Below are 27,760 nucleotides of genomic sequence, written 5' to 3'. Positions count from 1 at the left end.
CAAAATACTGAAGAATGAGTATGTGTGCGTGTGTGTGTGTGTTTCTGTGAGTCAAAATACTGAAGAATGAGTGTGTGTTTGTGTGTGTGTGTGTGTGTGTGCGTGTGTTTTTCTCTGAGTCCAAATACTGAAGAGTGTGTGTGTGTGTGTGTGTGTGTGTGTGTGTACACATGTGTTTTTCTGTGAGTCAAAATACTAAAGAATGAGTGTGTGTGTGTGTGTGTGTGTGTGTGTGTGTGTGTGTGTGTGTCAGAGCAGATAAGCATGTTATCCAGCACAACCAGGCTGTCAAAGAGGGAAACTAATTTGTTCATCTCAATGGATGTTTTAATTTTACTCTAAAGTTAGAAATAAAAACATTTTATATGATTATAATGTATTCATAAGTGTGCCAATTTGTATGTTTAATAGAAATGTGGCCGTACATATTTAGCTTCATGCATATTTATTAAGATCGCACTGTTGCATGTCAGATTTTATTATATTTTACATGTTATTCTGACTTTTTATGCCCCCAGGCAACAGCTGAGTCCAGAGGCAATATAGTTTCACATCATATTCTCACAAATGCCATATTTAAGAAAAAACTTGAGGGAATCTCTTTTAATTTGGCACAAATACACAGTTGCCCATAAAGTTGGAATCATTTTGTTTTCAGACACAATCCTCTGTTAATTGTGGTATGTTTGGAATAGATTGATTAATAACATTTTGAGAATATTTTTCTATTTTATCTGTGAAGAATAAATCACATTGTCAATAATTTAATTTCATAAAAGGGTGAAAATATTTAATTCTGGGATGAGTTTGAGAGAAGAGTTTGGAGGTCAAAGGTCACTGTGACTTCAAAATGCCATCACCTAAGAATTCATATGCAAATTATGGGGATTATAGGATAAAACAGTTAAGTGATGACGCTTTATATACAAAAGGTCAAAGGTCAACTTCACTGTGACATCAAACTGTTCAATAAAAACACTTTTCTGGCCGTTATTCAACAACAGAGTGCTCTTCTGAGCTGCTGGGTTGAAGATGTGTGTGAAGCATCAAGTTTTTATTTGTGGCTTCTTTGTAGCAACATATATTTAAAGATAAGTCTGCTGTCATGGCTACATGTGACTTGGTTGGTTGGCGTAGGCAGTGTTTCTATATTTTTAGTGCAATCACCAAGTTGATAATCTAACTGCAGACAGAGATGATGCACATCATATTAAACAGTTTTATAGTCTGATTTTATGGAGTGTTTGTCTAAATGAAGCATAAAACATTAACCTTGCATTAAGGTAAAGAACTAGAATCAATATATTTTCCCAAAAGTTGCCTCATTGTTACAAACTTTGAGCTCCTACGTACTAAAATTCAGTAGAATATGAAACTTAATTTGACGTTACATACAGTATGTGGTTTTAGAGCTACGTTAATATAATTGTTTTTTGTTTTTTTCCAAATCAAAAGTATGTTAAGAGAATCCATAAATAGTAAACGTAGTGAGAGAGTTCTGTGCTGCTGTGTCACCTCCAGCCCATCACATAAGCTGTGTTCCAATCCCCATACTTCCCGTACTTACTATACTTAGTTTGAGTACGCAGGGTGTTCCGATTCCAATCGCGGCGAAAAGAAGTGTACCTAAAGGACCCGGATGTTGCCCTCATAACGGTCAAAACGCTGAGTGTGGAACGATGTACACTATACGCACTCAACAGCCGCCATCTTGTCTACGTAGCGGAAGAGGCGGAGCCGCTCAGCTCAAAAAAAATGTTTGTAACGGCGGCCGACAACGCCGACGCATTCTCCACATTTGCTGCGTTAATGGAGCCATATTGCCGGATTGTAGAAGTGAAGATTAAACAACACAAAGGATCATTTTTTTCGCCGTTTAAAGCGGGAAGTTTTTCGCGGGTGACGAGCCGTGGCGGCCGTCGCGAGCATCATTTCCGGTAAGTGCACCACGGAGTATTAGATTTGAAACAACACTCACCTGCTGAAATCTGCGTACTTAGTAAGTGCGGATAGTGTACTGCGTTTAAGTGTACTCATGGAAGTATGGGTATTGGAACACAGAGTTAGACTTTGTTATATATTCTATAATATCTTATCTCATGTGTCCTGCCATTGCTGTCAGAGTTGTGATTGACGGCTGTCATCTGGATGAATATTCTCCTTTCACGCTCTTCCAGTGACACGTTGCTTTGTGTCTGCACCAGGAGCTCCTTGTGCTCCTCGCCGTTACGTCACCGGGGTTCACAGTACCTGCTGATAACATTTGCAGAGAGGAGAAAGGAGTCATCCCATGTGTTACCGTTTTGATTAATCACCTGTTCCCAAACGCTAACCTTTGGCTCTCGCTTCAATACTTTAATCACTCTTTGAAAATTCAATTTTGTCGCGTTTGGCAAAGATAAACTCCAGACTTAAACCCTGCATGTGATTAAAGAAAGGGAGATTAATGCCCTCATTGGCTCTATTTTTTTTTTTTTTTTACTCCTGTCACTTTTATATTTGACCTTGAGCATTTCATACAGTCTTTGTCAGCATTTAGACACTTTAAGACACTTTATCATACAACAAAACATGCACTCTGATTTTAAAGAAATACTGAATATTAGATATGGATGCACTTCTTTCATTAAGGTATTTTACAACAGATTCAACTTGATTTTGCAAGCCTGGTCAAATTGTAATTAGTCACCAAAGATCAGGTGTGGATTCAAGCTACACAAACTCAAGGTCCACTTTAGGAGCTTTTCTGGTGCAGGTGGAGTTTCTCATGTGTCATAAAGATAAATCAATAATGATGGCACCTTTAAGACGAGGATAAATTTCACTTGACTCAACTTTTGCTGACAGTGCAAGTGTCGTCTCCTGGCAAGGTGCTGTGTTGGCCAAACAAATACATGCAAGCCTGGTAGATTATTTTGCGTGAATAAGTGAATGCTGTATTTCTACCATTTACTTTGCGATTGTCAGGATGAATGATAAAAAGGGAAGACATGTGAGTTAAATGTTAAATGTTGTACAGTTTCCATGTCCCACACTGCAAAAAAAGAAAAGATGGGTGAACTCAAAATTTCAAGGCAACAAACTTCGATAAAATTTTAAGTTGGACAATTAAACTAAATATTTTAAGTTTTGTTTTTGAGTTTGCTCAACTTTGAATTCAGATTTTTGTCAACTCAACTATAAGTTGTACTAACTTATAATTTTACATTGTAATAACTTTTAATCCTTACTTCTGCTAACTTCTGCAATGTGCTGAATTGGCACGATTGTAACGTCGCTATGAAATATCAGCTAACGTTGCGACCACAATTTTGAGTTAGCTTTGATACGCTAATGGCTACTCTTGTAGCTGTAACAAGCAGCGCCGCTAGCATCAGTTAGTCGCTAGCTTTCGCTAATGAGCGAATTTCACAACAAAGAAATAAGAGTTAACTTAAAGATATAAGTAACAACAACTCACAAACTTGTTTTTGAGCAGACAACTGGCTTCCTTTGTTGTGCTAACTTACATTATTGCCCTAAATGTCAATAATTTTTTTTTCATTATACAGTTTGAGAAAAAAGTTGAAATGACGAGAGTAAAGTAAACGTTTTGTTTTCGGTAAAGTTGGAAAGATATTCACAGATTTGTGTCAATAAGTTATCAGAGTCATCAATGTCATAACATGAGCAATAACTACAATATTTAAAGGTCTGGTAGGACTAAAATCCCTGTATTACACATAAAGGAGGTATTCTTGGTAGTAGGCTACCATAACTATTGTTTTGGGGAAAATCTGCTTTTATGTAATTTATGTGATTTTTTTAGATTTTTTTATATTGTATTATATTATGTATTATAAACGCATTTTCTCAACATTGTATTTTAACTTTATTCTCAACATTGTATTTCGACATTTTCTCAAACTTTTTTTTTCTCCTACCTGGCCCTAATCCTCTTCCCTACATTTAGTGCATCAACTCTTTAAACAAAGGCAAAAACCACAAGTGAGCATAAAAGGTTTTTGTGCAGTTGAGGAAGTTTTATTGAACTTCGCTATTGTTCGAAATGTGCAAAAAAAATAAGAGTATGGAAACAGAGCTATACACGACCTGTAATCTATTATAGTTCCAGTGCACAGTGTGACATTTGTCAGTTTCAGGTGCATCTCAATACATTAATATTGCATAGAAAAGTCAATTTCCAGTAGTTCAAGTCAAATAACCCCAACCAAGTATTGCGTGCATACAGATGGACAAACTTTTCAGAGGCCGACATTTCCATATTAAACATACTTTTTAAAATTGGTCTTTTGTAATATATATTTTTTTTGATACACTGAATTGTAGGTCTTCATTAAATGTAAATCGTAATCATTATAATTAGAAGAAATCCAATAAATTAAGACATGAAATGTTTCATTCTGTGTGTATTAGATCTATATAATGTGTTATTTCCACTTTTTGAATTGAATTACTGACATAAATAAACGTTTCTATGATATTCTAATTTATTGAGATGCACCTGTAATTCTTGAAGTACTAACATGAAACTTTTCCTAGCAAGTGTGATGTGATGGTTCTTACCAAAACAGTCTAAATAACTGACAGACATGACATAATCATAACTGTCTTATATTTCTTTCAGGAAGGAGCTAAATTCCTACTTTTAATGATTATTTTTATTTAATTATTTTAGCCCTACATGGACTTGACACTTAAACTGCCTCACTGGGCTGATCTCACCCCCCACCAGCTTCCCTTCACGTATCACTTTCCTCTGTTTGTGTTTAAGCTGTTGGAGAAACAGAAACTATTGATAATGAACAGGAGCTGTGCTGTCTCTCCTGCTGAACAACACTCATCACGGTTCCCAGAGCTCGCGGAACCCTTTATCATTTCCTCCCAGTGGAACAAGTGAGACGACCCCGGACCGACTGTGCTGACAGTCAGTCAGTCAGGGCGGCTTAACGGCCACAAAGGAAACTGCTGCCTTGCACATCATTTACTCACAGTCTGCCAGGGCTCCTGTTTACCAGCTGAATGGACTAAATAAAGAGATTGTCTCCCACAGTCAGAGCAGAGCCAGAGCTACATTTATAGCTTCTCTTTAAAATGCACAACCTGCTCCCCTCTGCTGTGTTTTAGCTTTTTTAATTGTAGCGAGTTCTCGAGGGGTTAAAGCCGGTGTAAATGCTGCTGAGCTTGTGTCTGACAAGGTCAAGGAAGCAGACTGAAGCCTGATTGGCTGAGGGATTTCCTGGGAGAGTGTGAAACCACCCAACAGAGAGAGACGTGAGGGGGTTAGCATGAAGTGATGAGGTAATGCCTCTTTTTTATGTGAGAGGGTGACATCATCGCTGTGGCATTCTGTGTTGCCATGGAGAAGGAGGGGGGAGGATGAAATAAGGGGAACAAAAAAGGGGGCGCGTGGGAATGGCATGAATGTGTGTTAATGTGTGAGCGTTGAAAGAATCAAACCAAACAAAGTCAACCAAATCAATGTTATAGGTATATTTATTTGTTAGTGCACACACACACACACACACACACACACACACACACACACACACACAGCGGTACAGTCATGGAAAAAATTATTAGACCACCCTTGTTTTGTTCAATTTCTTGTTCATTTTAATGCCTGGTACAACTAAAGGTACATTTGTTTGGACAAATATAATGCTAACAACAAAAATAGCTCCTAAGAGTTTAATTTAAGAGCTGATATCTAGACATTTTCCATGGTTTTCTTGAAACCATTTGTCTTTTTTGAAACCTTCATTCCCGTCTCAATGTGGGAATCCTTCTCTTTTCCAGAAAATTTGAGTGGGGAAAATCTTGGCACTGGACCAGGAATCTCCATCTATTTATGTCTCCTCTGAGGGGGAAGAGGGGTCTCCCCCAGACAGTCTGCCATTTCCTCAGCTTGACTTTCACCCGTCTGTGTGTATGTGTGTGTGTGTTTGTGTGTATGTGTGTGTGTGTTTTTTTTTGTTTTTGTGTGTGTGTGTGTGTGTGTGTTCCCGTGTCTCTAACCCTCATCCCCCTCATCTTTTTCCCGGAGGTTGTATTTTTCTCTTTGTCTGTGTGGATTTCAGCTTAGCCTGCACAGTACAGAAACAACCGCAGAGCACTTTTTCATGCAGCAGACACATTTGTTTCTGCCGCTCGACGTTTATTGTCTAATTTTCCTGTTTTTACTGGAAGGCCGAGCGGACCGGTGTATTGGCTTATTGATCACAAGTACTCAAAAGCGTTTCTGCTGTCTTTGCAGATAGAAAGGAGGAGATGGATGTCCTTCTAGGCTTGGCACAGATGAAGATTTAATAATTCATGTGGACATACACACATGTGCGTGTCTGTCTCTGTGTGTGTGTGTGTGTGTGTGTGTGTGTTGGGGTGGGTTTCTTTTTTTGTTTTTTAGAGGTGTGGCTCCTCGTAAATCTTTCAGCTTTGCATCTGTCAGTTGGTAATGAACCTGCTCACACCTCCACCAGAACACACACACTGTTTCCTTTTGACCCCTCCTGCTTCCTGTAGCAGTATCAGCCCACACGTCATTTAATGACCTGTGGCTACATGTACACACACACACACACAACTTAAAATGCTGACGGGAGCTGGATGGTCGGCAAGGTTTGTGTGGGAGTCAGATTAAACTCTGGTTTGGTTTGGTTCATTTCACTGCGAGACATTTGAGAGCTTATCTTCAAAGGCGTCACACTAAGATCAGAGAATAAATAAAATACAAGAGCTGAATGCTTTTTATATTGTGTTTTCATACATTAAGGCCGCGTTCAGACTGCCAGCCAAAATCCGATTTTTAGCCCATCCAGATTGGAACTGGATGGCTTTTTTGAAGTCTGAACAGTCACAAATCACATGAAATCCGATTTTTGCGAACCGGATCGAAACCACCTTCGGGAGGTAGTTTCAGATCGCATTTGGACACATGCGTCTCAGTCTGAACCTCCAAACACTCAGATCGGTTTTGACTGTCCGTGACGTCACTCTACGCCGCACGCGTAGCGCGGGCAGCGCAGAGACGAGGTGTCCACCGGCAGCCGCGCCCGACTCATACGGGCCCGACGGGGGCGTCCATCCGCCCGGTTTCTCCCCTGGTGCGTCTGAGATGTTCTGCACCTCTACTGGACAGTGATAAGGCCAATATACTGAGGTGACCTGCCTCCCTCATGTTTGTTGTTGTTGTCGCAATTATATGACGTCTGACGCGGTGACGACGTCTGACGCGGTGACGACGTCAGACGCTCTGACGCCGTTACTATGGCAACCTGTCAGATCAGTCAATAATGTGGCCCAGTCTGAACAGAGCCATATCCGATTTGGACACTTGCCAAAAATAGTGTGGACAGTCAGCCCTAAAAATCAGATTTGAGTAGGAATCTGATTTGAATCAGATTCGCCTGCAGTCTGAACGCAGCCTAATACACAGGACAAGATGTTACTATCGCTTGTGCCATAATCCTAGGTAGAAATACATTTAGTAGTCCAATTCAGATTAACAACCAGTAACCAACCAAGTGATATTACAATCATCAGATATAACCCGATAGGAGACACAAGGCTACACCGTCATAAGTCTACAGAGTCACTCCTCAGATGGACCAATCAGCAGCTAGCTCTCCTAGCCACCAGCTCTATGCAGCATGTCATTGGGGTTATCAAGTGGGCCCCCCCACAGTTAATGATCATTAATGAAGGTTGGTTATTGGTCAGGAAATCCAAGTTAGCATCCCCATAACACTTACTCAATGAATTGGACAAAAATAAATTCAAGGTTATCCAATAACACGTCAATGAATTAAATAATGTAATGGTTGGTTGCAGCCCTTGTTCAGATATGTTTTCTACTGTAGATGCAAAATAAAGACAGTGCATCATCTTCGGACCGTTTTAGCAGAGCAGCTGCAGTGCAGACTCATATTTTAGATGCAGCTGACATGTTAAAGGTCTGCATGCTCCACCAACAGGCAGCTGAAATAATGGAAACATTTAACGGTGATTAATAATTCATTGTCTATCAGCATGTCTGCCTGCGTGTGTTTCTGTTTATCTAAATAATGTCGATGGGCAGTTAACTGCAACCCCTGTAACCCTGCTATCAGTAGTTACAGATTCATTTTCTTTTATTGTTTTAGCTTTAATTAACATAAACATATATAGTATATATGTATATCTGCTGAAAGGTGACATACAGTATGTTAATGCACGTGAGACGTTCTCATTTGTTAAGGCCTCTGTAAGTCATCACTTCTCCTTTACTGTATTTACATTTCCTTCCCCTTCAGCAGGTCAGCAGTTCAGTCCCTCAGGGAAATTAATTTCATTCATTCGCTCAGACCTGATGTTGTTTTCATTCAACTTCAGCTCGTTCATATCAACTGGGACAAATTAATCATGTTAGGTATTGACCTGGGTCAGGCTGCCAGCATGATAAATAGGATGCACAGTCATTTAAAAACATATTACATAATGAAACTGTCCAACCAGATCATCTCAGTGGGAATAATAAATATGAGTAATAGCAGACTAATAAAAGGCAGCATATGGATAATTCATCTGGCATTCTGTCATTTACAACATTTTATTTCAGTCTTGCAGGCACACATAAACACACATACACCTCACTTTTTTTGTTTATACAGATCTTTGACTATTTTTTATTATTATTTTCATGTCAACATATTGAGATTCACAACAAACTTTTTTGAAAAATATGTTTTGGAAGTTTGAACCACACTAGCAGTGTGCAGTATTTATCAGTCAACCACTATGGTCCAGACTAAAATATCTCAACAACTATTGGATGGATTGCCAAAAAAAATCTTTTACCGACTTGTATGAACTCTGGCTGACTTTTCACCTAGCCATCGTCTGGTGAAAAGTTTTTATTTTTCGAATTATTTGGTCTTTTGCTTACATGTTGAGTTCTAATTCACAAACAGAACATATCTTTGACTGGCATAGCCTTTAAAAACACTGATAATGATTTTCACTATTCACACATGCACAACATTCAGGAACATTTCCCTCTTGTGTCTTTTCATATATGCATGGCATATATGTGTTTATGTTCTTGTAATGTGTTTAATATACAGCAAGTCGGGCGTCCTGGTGGCTCACACTGGTCGAGCGCTAACCATTAAGGCTAAGTCCTTGCTGCGGCGGACCTGGGTTCAAATCCGGCCCGAGGCCCCTTTGCCGCATGTCTTCCCTTGTCTTCCCTATCCAATAAAGCAGCAAAATGCCAAAAAAATAATCTTTAAAAAAAAATATTCAGCAAGTCTGCAAGAAAAGTCATGATATTTACTGATTAATGCTACCTGTACACCAGAAGACTTTGAAAAGATTTGGAAAGACTCCTGCAAGACTATCAGCTCACACCTGCTCACATCTAAAGACAAGTGTTTAGAGTTTTTAGTCCCAGCCTAGTCTCAGACTGAGATTCTACAAAGACTGTGAATCTTGCAGGATCACTATTTACAAGACTACAACTAGATTTTCTTTAGCTTTTTTTTTTTTTACCATGCAATATTTGTGTGTGCAGTGGTTTGTGTTGAAAAAAGAAAAAGAAAAGAAGACGCCACAAAATGCCCCTCACAAAGCTGAAAAGGGGTTTCTGTTTTTCTGACATGAAAAGTTAAAATTAAAAAAGTAAAATAGATATAAGGAAGAATAAAGGAAAGGAAACTGTAGAAAAGAATTCATGATATACATTTATGTCCTATTTAATTATTTGTTTAATTGAATAATTATACTTATCAGCTCTATCAACTTTCATTTAGTTAATCACACATTCATCATCAATTATTTATTACTTATTTATGTATACATTTATTTATACATTTTAACTGGGTCTGCTTACTGTTCTTTTTACTAAGAAACAGCACCCCCAAAATCCCGCTTGTGGCCATAAATATAATACATCTCTATATTTGTATTTAGGATTGAGTTTTCTGACATTATTGTGATGTTACTTTTTCCTGTCGAAGTGGTTTTTCTGCCGGTCTGGACCCGCTCATCTATTGGTTGTTGATTGTGTTACGTCACTGCGACTTGCGATAATATCAAACACGTTTGATATGATCGCAAACCCAAGATTAGGAAAAGACTGATAAGAAACAGCGCCGATTACTACCTTACACTTAACGATCGGGGTGACGGGAGCGCGCTGTGACTCCAGTAAGACTCCTAGATTTACTAAAGACTTTCAGTTTTTAGTCTGGGTCTGTGAAAATCGTTTGGTGTAAACCCAGCATTACTTGAACTGGAAACAGAATTCCTCATTCAAATACGTCATTAGAGTGAGTCTGAGTAAGTGAGTCTTGTGATTCATCAGACAGACGTGACACTTTACATGCTTGTCACTGCAATGTCACTGCTATCATTCACAACACTCATTTCCCTGAAAGGTCTTGAGGTGGAATACTGGTGATACATATTTCCCAGAATATCAATTCCTGCTTCCATTCACACGACTCCATGCAGGAAATGTTCCTGAATAACCTCAGAGACGGTCTGCAGGTGTAAAGGGGCTTTCCAGTGACAGACAGTATCTTGTGAACCCTTGGAGGGATCCCAGCCTCTCAGGTTTGGGACCACTGACCTAAAAAAGTATATGAATATTTGCCTTTGCAGATTAGATATTAATGACAGTGCTTAACTCTACTACTGTACACAGCCGGAGTCAGATGTTAACAAACTCAGACAGGAAGGTGAGAGGCCGGGGACATGCTGCCTCTCTTTGACCTGGAAAAAAAGGATTTTATGACTCTCCCAGACACTTTTAGCTAATTCCATCAGGGATTTGAGCAGAAGGGGGGACAGTTGCAGATTTACTGACTCCCCCGGTCTCATCCTATCTGTCATTGGTTGTTTGTTGACCCTCAGGGGATCCAGCCAGTTTTCCTGGTGTCTGAAATCTGCTGTGCTAAATGTTATTTATGTCAGAGCATCCTGCCTTTTGTTTGACTTTTTTGTCCTCTCATTGCATCTTAAAACAACCAAACGTCCATGTTATTCAGTCTCTATTGTCTAGTATGAGTCGTTTCTCATTCTCTCTTACAGATTTTCTCAAACTCATTTATTTTTCTGTCCTTGCTAAAAGGCGAGTCATATTAAGTTAGGTTTTTATTTTTGCACAGTAAGGTGTCAGAGCGTGTGACAGTGATCGAGGCTGCTAAGCTTTTCATTCAGCTAGATTTTGGGGGCATCATAGCACAGCGTGCAAAGACTCTCTCTGAGTCTTCACACTGATAATCCTCTTACACGTCCATGCCGATGCACACACAAACACAGTCACACAAAAACACACAAACGGGAGCACAAACACACTAACTGGAAAAAGCTTTCGATTTTTTTTTACTGTGATGGAGGGTTTTTTATATTCATAGAAGTCTTGAGTTGTAACTGAACGTTGCTGCTGCATGTCTCCACAGCCTCTGAGATAAGATTTTTGTCCTGAAGGCAGAAATTTGGTGTCTCCATCTGGGAGTCACTAATGTATTCACTCATATCTTTAATACTCTGCTGCCACTCCCAGCTCTGCTCCAAGAGGTTTTACACTGAAGGAACTGAACCTTAGAGCATTAAAAGCATTCCTCCCTCTGTGCATGTGTGCGTGCAAACACATATCTGTGCACCTGTGTGTATCCTCCCCAGGTGTGACTTTGCCCCAGGAGGGATTTGCAGGATGCATGTATGCAATGAAAGGCAGTTATTGAGCGGCAGAGACAGCTGAGTAGCTCCTGACTGGTGCTGCGGACGTCTTCTAAAAGCCTTGACCCACTTCCAGCCACCCCAGCCCCCCCTGTTCACCCAGACATGCTGCATACTGAAGCTGCTCTGCAACAATCTGCTGAGCTGCAGTGAAGCTCTGCATGCAGATGCTGAGTAGAGTGGGTGGGTGTGTCTGTCTGTCTAATAAATAAATTGTATGTGTGTGTGCATGTGCTGCATGGTTATGTGTGTGTGCGTGAGTAGGTGCAATACGTGCAACCCCTCGAGCAAAGTCAGAGAGTTGCTGCTTCTGCTGAATACATTAATGAGACCTTCACTAGTTGTTACTTCACCAACCAGCCACACGTGTTTGACAGCAAAGTGTCTTCTTGTCTCTGTGTGATAAAGAGGAAAAGACGGAGACACATTGCACATTCAAGGATTCAGGTCATATTTAAGCTACTGCAGAGAGTGGTGTGTGTGTAGGGCTGCAATTAAAGATTATTTCACTGATTAATCTGGAGATTATATTTTCTATTAATGGATCATTGTTTGGTCCATTAAATGCCAGAAAGTAGTTAAAAAATGCACATCGCCACTTTCCAAAATCCAAAAGTGACATATTCCAACCAACTCAATGGTCTCAAACCAAAATATATTTAATTTACAGTCAAGTAAGACAAAGAAAAGCAGGAAATCCTCAAAAGCGAGAAGCCTGAACAAGCATGTTTATACTTTTCCTTGAAACGTAAACAATAAATTGATTACTAAAATAATATAAATAAATTGTGTTTTATTGTAGTGTACAGCACTAGGTTTTTTTTTTAAAGCCAAACCCTGTTTTTTCTTTCTTAGCCTTAGGAAAGTGGTTTTGGTGCAACATTTTTAAAACAGCAATCTTGACATATTTTACAACATCAGTGGACACGGGTCATATTTAATAAATTTTTTGGATATCAAAAGAAATCATACAAATACATTCATAAGAATACATTGTGAAAGTTTAATGTTTCACAAAGTTTTCACCTTTTATTAATTTATTTTTGTTTCGATCACAAGATTAACAGTATTTGAAATGTATCCAAGCTGTCCATAAGATATAGAATATCACTGTCAGCAAATGACAGTATGTTATCAATTTTTAATGATAACTAATTATGACTATCAGACCAAAAAACAAACAACACATCAATTATTGATGGTTTGATCTTTAGAAGAAAGATGTTTAAAGCTGGCCTGTTTTGGGGAGTGAACATTATAAAAGAAGGAAAAGACAGTACAGTTGTATTTTTGCAAGAAATATGAGGAAACCAGCACCATTATAACAGTCACATCTGAGCAAGACACTAAGAACACATTAATGTCACTAAAAAAGGAGAAATGTGGCTCATATGCAAATGTTAACAGCAGGATATTAGGACGAGACGAGAGACAAGTAAATTATTCTGCACACTCTTTAATATTTTCCGAGCAAACAGACCTGGTTTTAAACTGCCCTGAGCTGGGACGAGGCCAGACGACTGGCTGATGGGAGGGAGGCTCCACTGGGAAGGAGCAGAGACACTCACTTAGTCATGGCTGTTAGACACAGAGATTTATAGAGATTAGAAACATGCACATACGGGCCTGCAAGCACGCACACGCAAGTGCACTAACACACACATACAGAAATGCTTTTACCGTAAGCAGAGGGATTAGCACAAGTTGTGATTTATGACCACATGCAGAGCAAATGTGCATACTTAGCCGCATCAATGAATACATGAGGACATGTTTACAAACAAAATATAATGATGAAAATAAACTGATGGAGACATGTTTTCTAATCAGTAGGAAGATCAGTAAAGTGCTTTTTCCACCCAAAGATTGACATGAGATTGTTAACATCCTCTTTCTGTCATCACTCACTGGGAAATAACCTTTACTCACCTGTTTGTTTTCATTATTTTTACTATCAAACCAGCTTTTTTTTTTGTTGCTTATTTGCCATGTCAGTGAAGTAAAAGTGTGTGTGTTTATCACCATGGCACTGCCCTCTGTCTGTCTCAGACTGGTTGTCATCCACCCCTCACTCTGTCAGCATCTGATGTCTATCAGGCTGACGTCACTATGGGCTTTTACAGCAGCTTTCCACTGAACTGGTGACAGACGGTCGGACCAGACAGAGCTCTACAGATGAATGTGTGTGATTGCTCTGTATCAGACTGTCTGTACAAAAAAGTAGAAATAACACACAGTCTCAACATAACAGAAATGCAATATACATCATGCGGCTGTCTGCTCTTAAAAAACTATAGACTTCATTACCTCTTTTTATCAAGATACACTGGAAGTTGAATACATGAATAACTTTAAATGTGTAATGAAATTAGATTCAACATTTCTACTGTCATCAGCAGGCAATGCACTGCCCGGGAATCTAACCCAGGTCACAAGAATGGGAATCTTGCATGATACCACTACACCAGCAGCCCATTGTAATACTTACACTGCAGCTATTGTCCACATAATTTTCCATGTTTCAAAAGAGAATAAAATTGCATTTGAGACAGTGACAGCATCTCAGCTTCCTTAATGCTTATGGAAACTCAATTAATTCCACTATAACTGGAATTACACAGAGTGGAGGTAGGGAGACTAAAATATGCATTTAACGTGCGCCACCTCTGAATTGAACCCAGATCGCAAGAATAGTAGGCATGAATGATACCACTACACCAATGGCACTACTTGAACTGCAATAATACTGTCACTAATTTCCACATTTTAAGTGGCAACCAGCAGCTGTTAGTCAGTTAAAAGTCAGCTAAAGTTCACCATGGTTGAACTCCACACTATGCAAAGATTTAAATTTGCTTCAGCATCGCAAGCAAATGTTATGTTTGCCTCTTTAAGAAATTTGTATATGTGAAGAGCACTTTTTGTGTTTGGAAATTAGATCGGATTCACCTTTACTGTCTTTGAATTAAATCGTACTGCACTACAGTTCTTGAATAATTATATCAGTTCGACCTCACTAGACTTTTACAGCAGCTTTCGTGCAGACAACGAAATGCGGCAAAACACGTGCGCCGCCCGGGAATCGAACCCGGGTCGCAAGAATGGGAATCTTGCATGATACCACTACACCAGCGGCGCTGTTCTATCATATAAAAGCTAATCAAACTAGGTGGTGCGTTTCCCATGCTAGCAGTTGATGTTTCTGGTATGTTTCTGATATCTCTTAGCACGTCTCCTAGCAACGCTGGCTAACAACGTTCGTCGTACGTACTAACGTAAACTGACGGGACGAACTTCAAAGCCATATTAGTATCTTATATCTGACAAAAAAGACGCGTTGGTTATTCATTTTTAGTTACAACAACCAGCCCATTCACATCTGGTAAAACTTACCGTGCTGTAAAGTTTGTTTTCATCCGTGAAAAGGAAGCTAGCAAGTCAAGGTCCATATTAGGAAAGCTTAAGCGAGTTAGCGTAGCTTGCTAACGTTATAGTGTACGGATACCACTAGCACGTAGCACTAGTTAGCGTCAGACTTTGCTTTATGCTTTTTTTGAGCCATTTACATCATTTGCACACACAGTGCTGCTGCCCCACGGTATTTTAAAGAGGATGGCTACCAAACTGTAGCTCGCTCTCTTTCGTCGGTCCAGCAACAGGTAACGTTAACGCATTAAACGCAAGTCCCGTCAGCTCCGCCTTGTTTACGTTTCAGTGTGAAGTCTAATCATGGTCAAAACAAACACTAAGGACAAACTGATATCGTGATGATAATAATAATAATAATAATAATAATAATAATAATTTAAATCACGTTTAACTTCTGATATTCTGACTGGTGTTGTTTAAATGTTTATGACGCAGTTTGCACTGATGCGCATGTTGTTGTCTGCAATGACTTTCTTTAGTTTTTGTGTTTTTCCCTTTTTCCTTTTTGCCATTAATGTTTTTCTAAGGCCCAGTCACAGCTGTGTGTTTGGTGTGATCTCATTTGTCTGTTCCACCTCGGTTGTTGTGGTGTGTGATGGATCCTCAAAGGGACTTATTATCACCATGAAAACTATAATTTGGGGCTCTGTAAGTTGCCATTAGCAGGGCTAAAGTATGGTTTAGAGAGTTAAGTGCCACATAATGATCTGTGGACACAATAACAACTTCACTTGGTGTGCACTTTTTGAAGTTCCTATTTACTGATGGTGTTGTACACTGTGTTTTCCACTTTTACTGCTCATCAAATGTAGAAGTATGGTACAATTAGTGCTGAATATAATAGTTGATAGACAACTACTATCAAATTAAATGTGTCAGTCATTTATAAAGCAATAATACAAAATATGTTATGGTTCCAGCTTTTCAAAAGTAAGCACATGGAGATTGTTTTCACTTTTTAAATTATTGTTAATTCAGTAACTTTTGGACTGTTAGTTGTGCTATATCAATACATCCCTCCAGGCTCTGAGACCTTAACTTGATAAGCTGCTCATGTATGTCTTTCTGTCTCTTCTGTCAGGTGTTGTGAGTGCAGCGCCTCACTGTCCCACTGGTATTATGAAAAAGATGGACGGCTGTTCTGCAAGAAGGACTACTGGGCCAAATTCGGGGAGTTGTGCCATGGCTGCAACGACCCGATCACCACCGGCCTCATCATGGTAAGAGGATACATCCACTGACTCTCATCTCTCATCAACTCCCTGTCTCTTTGTTTGCTGATAAACCTCGAGTTACAGCTTGCAGCTGTGACACGCATCACACACACCTGAGTCTATACATTTACAGTCTGTGTGTGCCAACATACATACACAGACGTAGGATCTGTGCCAGACCTGTAACTGACCCTGCTGCCTTTGGCGGCTTTGTCAGATTGTCTTACAGATTGTCTTACAGACCACCAGTGAAAGTCTGAGCTGTTGTTTTGACACAGGAGGGCAGAGAGGTTCATGTGCAGAATAGATGTGGTCACAGCGCCGGAAAGCAGATAAACAATAGAGTGGGCCTCTGCTGATAAGTGCTGCTGCATTATAGAAAAGACAAGATAACAGCATCAAAGGGGAGTTGTGTCTATTTGTTGATTAGTGATGGAATCACACACATTCAAAGCTTGAAGAAACTTATCAATACTGAATGTGGCTGTAAAAGAATATCTTGTCACAGGGCTATTTTTTCCTGCCTGCACAAAGCCAGCAGCAGCACGAATGCAGGTGCAATGCAATTTTCCCCAGGCAGAAGTGTATTTTTTGTGCCTGTTTGGCAATCTCCTGGCTCCAAATGAGCTCACCCCTGCTGAGGTGGTTGGAGAGGAGCAGCTGAGGCTGCGTTAATGCTGATTAGGTGACACACTGCAATTTTGGTGCTGTTTTCAGCCTCAAACACAGACCACCTCTTAGTACAAATGCAAGGGCATTTTCAGGGCTTTATTTTACAGAGGCAAACCCACACAGACCTCTCCAAAATCATACACACTTCAAACATCTATAATATATGCTTTTACATGCTTTTGCTACACATTTATTGTTCTACTGTAATGCAATTAAGTCAGGTCTTAGCAATTGAACTGAAAGGATTAGTTTGTTAGTTAATTAGTCAATCAACAAAATCTTAATTGCAACTATCTTGTTAATTAATGAATCGTTAAAGTTATATTTTGAGTAAAGATAATGATTCGTTGGGTTTCACCTTCTCAAATGTGAGGATTTGCATCTTTTCTTTGTCTTATGTGATAATAAACAGAATATGTTTGTATATATGTCTAATATATTTTAGCGTCTGCTAAATTACTAAATGTAAATGTTTTGTAGTGTTACACAAAAAAAGATGATTGAATATGTCAACTTGGGCTTTAGTTATTTGTGGTGGCCATTTTTCTGTTTTAAAGATGAAACAATTGATTGATTAATTCAGAGAATAATCAACAGATCAATTGATAATGAATATAAGTTGCAGTGCTTTCTCTGAATCTCTAAATGTAATGCACGTAACCCAGGCACTTAATGTAACTTGAGTCACATGTGTTCAGGTGTTTTGCCAGTTTTTAAGTTTGTTTGAAAAGTGACAGAGCAGCTGCACAGTTTCACTGCCTGAAAGGAAGCTTTTTGGATAAATTGGTGTGTGTATATTTAGAGAAGGTTTCAGTGTGTACAGTTTATTAATGTTCAGCAACAGCAGGATTAATGAAAAACATATTCCTCCCTGCTCATTCAATTCTGCGAAACTTTGCAGAGTTGGTTTTTGTAATCCCTGTTGTGTTCACACCACCCAGTTAGGTAAAATTAGAAGTATCATCCATGGCAGCAGATAGTATGAAAACTATGTCAGCTGTGTGTTGAAAAATGTGAGACTCATATTTTGTAAAACTACCGCCTGTCGACTTAGCATGAAACTAATGTGGCAGAGCAATTATCCACAGAAAACACTTGCATTGCATTTTAGAAGGTTTCATTAGTAGCACTCAGTAAATAGTGCTTTTTGTACTGGTATTTAACTTAAACCTCGCATTTGTGTTTAAGTTGTACAACATTTAGAGTGTCTTACTTCTGTTTATTTAAAAAAAAAAAAATATTGAATCGTGTAACCTGTTATCTTAATTTCCCTTTTTGATCATTTTAATGAAAAAAATATGTCTGTTTCAATGTGTTTCAAGGTTAGTTGAGGTGATAAGCTACCTCTAAATACCCGTTGTCTCTGATAGATAGATAGATAGATAGATAGATAGATAGATAGATAGATAGATAGATAGATAGATAGATAGATAGATAGATAGACAGACAGACAGACAGACAGACAGACAGACTTTATTCATCCCAAGCTGGGAAATTGCAGTGTAGCAGCAGCATTACACACAGAGACAATGACAACACAATTAAATAAAAAGAACAACCTAGGCATACTTCAAGCAATAAAATATAAAAATACAATAAAAATACACTAAAATATAAAGTGTCTAAAGAAGGAGTAGAATTCCAGTGCAGAATAAATATGAATATACAGTATAAAAATGTTGGTGCTATGAAACAATAAGGAGAAGGCTGGCTGAAATAAAAAACTGATTTTATTCATTGCACATAAAGCATCTTGTTTGACACATTTGCCTCCCGGTCAGGTACAGCAGCCAGCAGCTTCTGGCAGGTCATGTGTCATGGTCACGATGAACAGAAATCATTCATGGCTCTGCTTGTGTGTGTGTGTGTGTGTGTGTGTGTGTGTGTGTGTGTGTGTGTGTGTGTGTGTATTTTATCATCTGCTCTGCCTCGAGACAGCTTACCCTTTGCAGTGCAATCTCAGTAATGAAACATGTTGGAGACTCTAAAGTGAATTAGGTGGAGATATTGCAGCATCACCTCTCTTCTTGCTTCCCCTTCTCTTGTTTATTGCTCCTCTTACAGTGCAAAGTCACTGATTGACTGTCTCTGCAGTTTAGTAAATTTGAGATCAGTCAGCCAGTCAGCCTTAAGTTGCCAAGATTTCCAGACCAATTGTATTACCGTGTAGACATGAAGGTCAGTTCCCTATGTCTGTGCCACACCCAGAAAGAAGAAGTCTCCTCCAGTCCTGCACACTCACTCTGATATCTGTGCAGATTAGCACGCAAACACAGTCCTATTTTTAAAATTCACTGATGCCACAGCACATGAAAAAATGGCTGATGTCACAGTCAGTGACACTTGAAGCTTCATGATGCAAAGATGAGTCAGAGTCTGCAGGCAGCAACATTGAACTGATGGTCAGACAGACAGAAACAATATATGAGTAAGGTGTGGCATTTCATCACTTGTAGCACAGTGACGTGCACCATATAAGCTAACCTCTTGCAACTAACAGTATTTTGGTTACCAATTACATATTATTTTGTCAATGAATCAACTTTGTCAATAAAATGTCATAGTGAAACATTCCCTTTCTAATTTCCCATGGTGCATGTGTGACAGCAGCCTGATTGATTTATACTGTGATTTGAATATGTGTGGAGCACTCTTTGTGTACGGTAATCAGATTAGATTAGATTCAGCTTTACTGTCTTTGGATTGTACAGCAGTACAGCACTTGAACAAATCTATCAGGCAGACTTTAACAGCAACAGAGACATCGAAATAAGGAAAAATGTGCACCGCCCGGGAATCGTACCCAGGTCGCAAGAATGGGAATTTTGCATGATACCATTACACCAGCAGTGCTATGTGAATGTGGAAAACAAATGCTGGGTTTTTGGCAACATTTTTCACAGTTTTATAAGAGAACCAAATTGGTTTTGGGCCAGAAACAGCATCCAACCTGTATCTTAAGGTTAGATGCTGTGACAACTGAATTGTCCCACTTTGGGATAAATAAAGTATTTTCTTACATAAATTAGATTAGATTCAGGTTAACTGTTTTTTAATCTGATTGAATCAAATTAATTGAGCAAATCTATCAGGCTCATGTCACCCAGGAGATTTGTGCAGATACAATGAAATGTGGTAAGACACATGCACCGCCCGGGAATCGAACCCAGGTCGTAAGAATGGGAATCTTACATGATACCACTACACCAGCGGTGCTACACATATACCAGGGAATTCTTCATTTTATTCAATCATATTGGGGACAGAAACAGCATCTAAGCCTCCATTTTTGGGGTGAGTTTCCAATGCCAACAGTTGAATGATAATTCCTGTTTGCCCATTAAACAGTCTCTTTCTAATATCCCATGCTCTCCAAATGGTTTGTTTTATCTGATCAACAGTCCAAAAATCCAAAGCTATTAGTTAGTTATCATATGTGAATAGAAAACCATCACATTCTCTCGTTTAAGAAGTGACATCAGGAAGTTTTTGACAACTTTTGTAAATTTTCTGCAACCAACAATCCCAACTTCTAGAACTTTTTACCCATATTTGTTCAAATGGGAGCCGCTCCAGAACAAGCGAGTAAGTGGACTTTTAGTGTATATACTTCTGTTGGCAGCTGAACAAGTTTAATGAAGAGCTGTCAAGCTAAGAATACCTTGTCAATGTCTCTTTGAAAGTGATTGACTAGCTTTTAAATGGTTTTGTCAGTAACCACTGCTGCCCTGTGGATGGGGCCATTTTCCTTATTGATAATGACATCTGAGACTACAATATTACATTAGGAGCTTGGTGATGTGTGTGTGTTTTAGTGTGCATGCATGTGTGTGTGGTTATGAGGGGTATTTTATGCCAGCACACTATACTTAAACGCCTAGAATGCGTCGCCTGTGCCAGCATAAAGTCTGATTAATAGGCGTGCTTACAGACACGCGCATTGCGAGTACACCAGATGACATGGGTGACGGGTGAAAAGTGCCACGAGCGAACGTAGTGGACGCCTGTGTGTGTGTGTAACGCGTGTACGTTAACAGTGTGTTACTCTGTGTAACAGTTCAGCTGTTACACAGAGTCTCAGCTTCATATGGTATTGTTTATAAGAAAGCACAACTTACAGATGAACTCCAAGCCCCCACAGAGCTGTCAGGATATTTCTATTATTTTCAGGCCAGTTTTTATTTTCTTGTTAACGAAGTCTCTCTCTCTCTCTCTCTCTCTCTCTCTCTCTCTCTCTCTCTCTCTCTCTCTCTCTCTCTCTCTCTCTCTCTCTCTCTCTCTAGGTTTGAATGATATCGAATTGATATTTAATGATAGCAAGGGTGAAAGGGATAATTAAAATAATTTCAGCTACTTAAAAATAGTAGGCTAATAGTAAAGTGCAACGCTCACAGCCAGTTCCCAGCTTCGCGCGCGGACACACAGTTCATTACGCACCAGCTGTAATTAGGTAGGTTTACCTGCCTGCAGAAGCCGTAATCGCTGTCACCCCTGAATATTAAGTAGCCATGCGGACCTATCTAATGAATATTCAGTAGCCATGTGGACAGCAGTCCGTTCACAATATGATTCCATCGGACCTTATATCTACACTGTTTAACCCAATTCGGCACTTATGCACAGTCCCATTATGTTTTACAGACATTCGTAGTTAACTAATGAGGTAAAACATTTTGTTTAAGCTGCATTTTGCTGACTTTCACTCCTAAAACAGGCTAATTAAGCCTCCGGTTTTGGCCGGAAAAACGTTAAGTTTATCTGGTAAGTACGAGATAGTCTTTCTCTTCATCTATAAGTTGTGCTTTCTTATAAACAATACCATATGAAGCTGAGACTCTGTGTAACAGCTGAACTGTTATAGGCGTACACGCGTTACACACACACACAGGCGTCCACTACGTTCGCTAGTGGCACTTTTCACCCGTCACCCATGTTATCTGGTGTACTCGCAATACGCGTGTCTGTACGCCTATGTAGAATTGTACTTAACAGTCACGCGGGTCTTCATGTCACGTATTTGAGGCGTAGTTCACCCGTCACGCAGCCGTCACGTAGGCGTATGTGCAACAACGCGTGTACAGCGTCTGCGTGACGCCTACGTGACGCCTGTCTGTCCATTGAAAGTGAATGGAATTTACACGCGCACGTTAGACGTTTGATGTCATCGCATAGGCGCTGTACACGCGTTTTAGTATAGTGTGCTGGCATAAAATGCCCCTCATATGTGTGTGTGCACGTGTGTGTGTCTGTGTGTGTGTGTGTGTGTGTGCAACTTTATCTGCCGCTTCTGTTCCTGTCAGCACCTTCAGCCTTGAGTAAACTGGTAGTAATTCAACCAGAGGATGTGACTCAGTTATTTACTGCCCTTGCTGAGACTGATTTATGTGCTGAATACTAGTTAACTGATATAATTGAATTTCCACTCTACCTGCTCTCCCTTCTCACTCAGTACGTCCATCACACCTGTTACCGATAGATGAGTGTGCAGCGATCTCCACATTCAGTTTGGAGTCAGTCAGCCCTTCTGCAAACAGTTCAGGGCTCAGAGCCAGCTAACGGGAGCAGAGCCAGACATCGACCTGGGCTTGTAAGATGTCCAAGTGTTTGAGAAAAGATTCCAGTTTCATGATTTCTCCCCCTCACTTCCTTATCTTTGCCACAGCCTTCTGTCATCAGCCTGCTCTCCACACTCCTGTGTTTTGAGCATTAAAAATCATCACCTTGGGTCAAAACTTCTTCGATTTAATGGTGGAGACACACTTTCACATGGGGGGTAAGATCTGAGACAAAACAGTCAAGGCCCTACAGAAAGATTAATATGAATGCTAAAGATATAGCTTCTGCTGCATATATTTAAGATAAAGTTATGATTGGTTTTGTAGATGATTCATGAGTAACAATAGATGGAAAAGTAGATTATTGACTCGTGTGGAAGCACAAGAAACTAAAAAACGACATGTTTGACCCATGTAAAGGCCTGTTTATATTAGAAAAGAACTAGTTGTCCAACCACCTTGAAAGGTTGAAATGCTAATAGCTGCTTTAGACGACCACACTCAAAGGTGAGCTAAAAGCAGTCTCTTTTGGTTGTGTGTATTTTCATCATCGGTTGGCTGTGATTTTGGCCTTTCTGGTGTTATGTTAAATTATTGGGACTTTCTTTGTTTCTTGTTTCTCTTTCTTTGTTTCTGAGATGTCAAGAAATACTGAAATCTTAGACGTTTCCCTGAAATCACAAGTGCTTATGAGTCTTTGGGGCTTTTTGGAATCATACAGTTTGTACTCAAATTCAGATCATGTGTTCTGAATGTTACGTCATGCGCTGTACTTCTCCCCTCATCCTTTAATCTGATAGATACAGTTGGATAGTTTTCTTATGCATGGTTAACAAATTTCCATATAATAAATGGAGAACATAAAGCAAAGCAACAAAGGAAAAAAACAAGTAAAACATGAACATCTTGTCTCAATTACCAGACTTGACCTGGTATGAATTCATGAGTGAGATTAAGTTTGAGTGTTTTTGTGATGGTGGTTTGATTTAAAAATGTGGTAAATTATGATTTTACTCATTACATAATGTTTACATTCACACTTTGTCGTGTAGTTGTTCTGTTTTTACAGTTTAAAAGATGAAACCAGAGAAGTCCAACAGTGAGAGATTTTGGTTCAGTGCCTTGAATTTATGAGTATTACACAAACAACGTATGTGGTTAAATATTGAGAAATGGGAATATTTGGGGGGGGTTGGCTGCCACACAAATGGAAAGTCCCAAACTTTGAGTGTACTTTTTCAACCCCCACTGGTGTGAGGTAGCTGTGTGGTTGAGTGGTAATCTGCATGTTGTTTCTATAAACGACTAATGGTTGTTTATTCCTTTAAGTGAAGACAGACACATGTAATAAGTGTTGGGAAATGATGTTTGTTAAGCTGTTGTTTTGTTCACGTTGTGACATTGTTTACCTAGCAACAGCTGTTGATGATCTCATCAGTGATGGTGTCTGAACACAGTGTAGGAACTTGTTTTGCATAATATTTCGGAATATGGAGAGTTGTCTTTTTATTAAATGATCAGGGAGGTCATGCTCCCACACAGAGAGGTGTCTCATGCAGCTGCCGGTGCCTTGCTCAAGGACACTTCAGCTGGATGGCTCATTGTTGTGATGGAGGACTGACCTTCAGACTACATGTGGAGCTTCTTTTTTTGTTATAAAGAGATCATAACCCGACCAGTGTCCTTCAGTAAAGTGTTTTTAGAAAGTTGTTTAGCATTTCCTCTTTCCAAAGTGGAAACTCTGACGAAAGCATCAGCCTCTGTGGGCTGAAACCCCCCCAGTGGCACCACGGCTGTGGGCTGCTGGGTTTCACTTCTGAGCTAGATTAGACTGCACCGCACCTTATTGAACATGAAGTCACTGCTTCAGCCTTTCATGGAACAAATGTAATTATGTCATTGTTGGTGTGGTCACAGCTTAAAGCTGCCCCCAAGTAGCCAAAACTCATTTATTGCAGATTAAATGTGCAAGCGTAGTAGTTAAAGTAGAAAAGAGTCATTGAATCAACATACTGACTCCATCTGTTTTTTACATTACCATAAGCTGACATAGCCAGCGTAATATACTAGTCATACTAGAACAGATCAAGCTGTAGCAGTAAAAACCCATAATGTAATGATATCAGCATGAATTTATTTTATTGCTTGTAAATATATATGAAGGAAGATGTCATATTTTTCTTTCAGACATTACGTATTCTTGCTTTGTAAGTATAATAAGTAGCATTGTCAGTTGGTGTTTGTGAATACACAGCATTCAAAGCTGGCTCCTCATCTCCGCCTCCACTAACCAGAAGGAGGGAAAGCGCAGTTGTGGCCGAGCGAAGTAGACAGTGAATGAAGACAGGGAGCGGTGTTAGCGGGAACAAAGCTGTTTATCATTTCACAGGAATATAATGTCATCTGATTGCTTCACAGCAGTTACGTTCTAAAGCAGAAACACACCTATACCTCCGAACAACCCAGTGGTAAAGGTGCAGCGTTGTTGGATTTTGTATGAATTCGAGTTTCATCCTGTTGCTCCATGTTGGTCAAACAGAAACTCTGCAGGGGAAACCCCGAAGCACATGAAAACACAGCCGTGTCACAACCCGTTCTCATCCCAGGCTGTCAAATACCAACGATTTGTATCATTCAGACATTAAAGGGCGCCTTGTGTGCAGTGTGTTGGTATCAGACTCAGAGGAGTGTGACAAAGTGGTGATATTTGATTAGGCCTGGGACGATAACAAATTTTGCTGGACGATATATTGTCCCACAAATTCTTGCCGATAAACGATATTATTGTCAACATGATAATATATCATAATAATGCACACCCTTTCAAATACAATACACTTTTATTTCTCAGTGTTTTTTACCATTGTAATTGTAATTTTAAGAACGTTTAAATATCCTAGATAAATAAAACAAACATTTTTTTTTTTTAAAAGGGCAGCATTTATTTTGCGATGTAGCAAATGCACTTTCTGTGAGCGCACACCGTTTATATTGACTTTGTCGACCAGTGTTGACTGTCGGGACGAAGGCTCTGCATCTCCAGGTGCAGTTTTTTTCCCCAGCTGGGAAAACTTGGTCGGGTGGTTCTGCTTTAGATGGGCATGCAAGTTTGTTGTGGTGGCTTTTTTTGTTGCCACCACTTTTGAACAAATTGGGCATACAGGCTCGTCCGTGTGTTGATGGGCTCACCTTTTTCATTCGGTTTGAAGCCGACATATTCCCACACCGGGGCTGTGGCATTTGACTTTGCAATCATCTTTTTTCCTGGCGTTGCTCCGCACGAGGCTCACCTGCTGCACTCTGTGTGTAGCCAATGCTAGCGGCCCAGCCTTCCCCACAGAGACAAAGAGACTGGATGACTGACAGGAGGGTTCACTCCGCTCATTCTGCTATGGAACAAAAGCGCCCAGGTGCTGAGATCGAGCACAGAGTGAACCCTCTTGTCATCCAGCCTGCTTGGAGGCAACAGACGAGGAAAACAAACACGCATGCGCATGGCGATATATCGAGGCCGGCAAAATTATTGAGTTCATTTAATTTATCGTGCGATTAATTGATTTATTGATTATTGGCCCAGGCCTATATTTGATGTTGTTGCTGGGGGTTACACACCCATGTGGGGGCTTGTTGTTGACGCCCAGAGACTCCAAAACACAGAAAAATAACAAGAAAAGACACTGCAACACACTTCTAGTGGGTCATAAATGATGACTAAGAGGGATTATTTTTGTTCGATTCAATAAATAGTTTTTTTTAGAAATGTAGATGATTGTGAGATATTTATAATAGAATCTACAGCACCATGGTGATGGGAGACGATTTATCAGCTGCCTAGAGATAGACTCTGAATTAGAATTTCAAATTGATACCAGTCGGACTCACCCCATTTTATGGCACATCTTAAGCTTTTTCTCAATTTTGTGATGCAAGAAAACTTGCTCTACTCTTAACCTACACATTAACTATATTTTTTAGCACATAAAAAGCATACTAAATAATGCAGGAAGAGAGGAACTCCATTCTAACATTAAGACCTACAGACAGAGGGAAGAGGTGCCAAGTATTTATTGCATATCTTACTAACCACAGCAATTAAGTGTATGACTTAATGCAAGCTTAGAAGCTTAATGAGCTTATTATGCAGTGATAAGTGCAACTCACCTTATTGGCTGACATTGAAACCTGATGTCCAATTTATTTGTTTGAATTGTGCATCAGTACAGTCACAACTGATTTGTAACTGCTGAGTGCTGCAGTTACATTACAGTAAGTTCTGTAAACAATCTGATGCTTCAAACTGAATGTAAACACCACTGTTGTTGTATTTTCTGTTCAGGCCTTCACTCTGGATGTGTGTGGATTTCTCTGGAGCAGTTTTCACACAGTAACCCCCACAGTTACTTAATCAGGTTTTCTGTACCAGCCTTCTCTCTCGGCAGTCTGTCTCCACTGCTTTACCATAAGAACCAACTGGCAGAGAGTCTATAAATATCTGCATACTCAGACGGCTCTGTGAGGGATCGACACATGGCATGCAGAACATGTTGGGGACATCGACAAAGTGAGACAACAAGGACAAGTGTGACAGAGTTAAAAAGAGGAGGGTGGGAGGAAGAGTGACGCAGCAGCAGAGATAAACCTTGGGAGAGAGATTATATGAGCCAGGAGAGGACAGAAATGTAGAGAGGAATGAGTGATAATAAGTCAGCTGAATGCTATAAATAAAGATCACTTGAGCATATGGTGTCTTAACTAATACTCATTGCTATGTGACTGTGATGTGACAGATTTAAAAATAACTCTTATACTTAGTTTTGACTAAGGAATGTACCTCTGCTGAATGTGGAGATTCTTGGGAGTTTCTTAGTTTCATTTTTGTCCCTGATTAGTCATCTGATTAGAGTGTGGCAAGAGAATACACTCATCTACAGTGTTTCCCATAAAGTTGGAATAATCTTGTTTTCAGACACAATGTTCCTGTTTATTCCTATTTCAATGAATCAGTAACATATACAAACCATTTCATGGAAAGAGGTTAAAAAATATTTTATTTCAACTTTATGAGCAACTGTGTGTTTGTATCTATCTGTAATCTACCTTTCTAAATGTTTAATATGATTGATATTAACAATATTAATGTTGAACTGTTGAATATTTATTTAAGGAGGC

General features: G+C 39.5%; 1 protein-coding gene and 3 non-coding genes across 4 annotated transcripts in view; 1 reads left to right on the top strand and 3 right to left on the bottom strand.

Annotated features, from left to right (window-relative positions):
- limk1a (LIM domain kinase 1a) overlaps positions 1-27,760 on the top strand; it is a 70,206-nt gene that overhangs the window by 20,738 nt on the left and 21,708 nt on the right. Inside the window, exon 3 of the mRNA XM_059331009.1 lies at positions 16,232-16,370. Within this exon, the coding sequence (XP_059186992.1) occupies positions 16,232-16,370 (139 nt within the window). The remainder of the gene's footprint in view (positions 1-16,231; positions 16,371-27,760) is intronic.
- Positions 14,125-14,195, bottom strand: trnag-ccc (transfer RNA glycine (anticodon CCC)). Its single transcript has one exon. It is a non-coding gene; the product is annotated as a tRNA-Gly (tRNA).
- trnag-ccc (transfer RNA glycine (anticodon CCC)) lies at positions 14,789-14,859 on the bottom strand. Its single transcript has one exon. It is a non-coding gene; the product is annotated as a tRNA-Gly (tRNA).
- Positions 20,182-20,252, bottom strand: trnag-ccc (transfer RNA glycine (anticodon CCC)). Its single transcript has one exon. It is a non-coding gene; the product is annotated as a tRNA-Gly (tRNA).

Source organism: Centropristis striata, chromosome 4 (genome assembly GCF_030273125.1).
Source record: "Centropristis striata isolate RG_2023a ecotype Rhode Island chromosome 4, C.striata_1.0, whole genome shotgun sequence".
In the NCBI taxonomy this organism is placed as follows: Eukaryota; Metazoa; Chordata; class Actinopteri; order Perciformes; family Serranidae; genus Centropristis; species Centropristis striata.
This window is presented reverse-complemented; position numbering and strand designations above follow the sequence as displayed.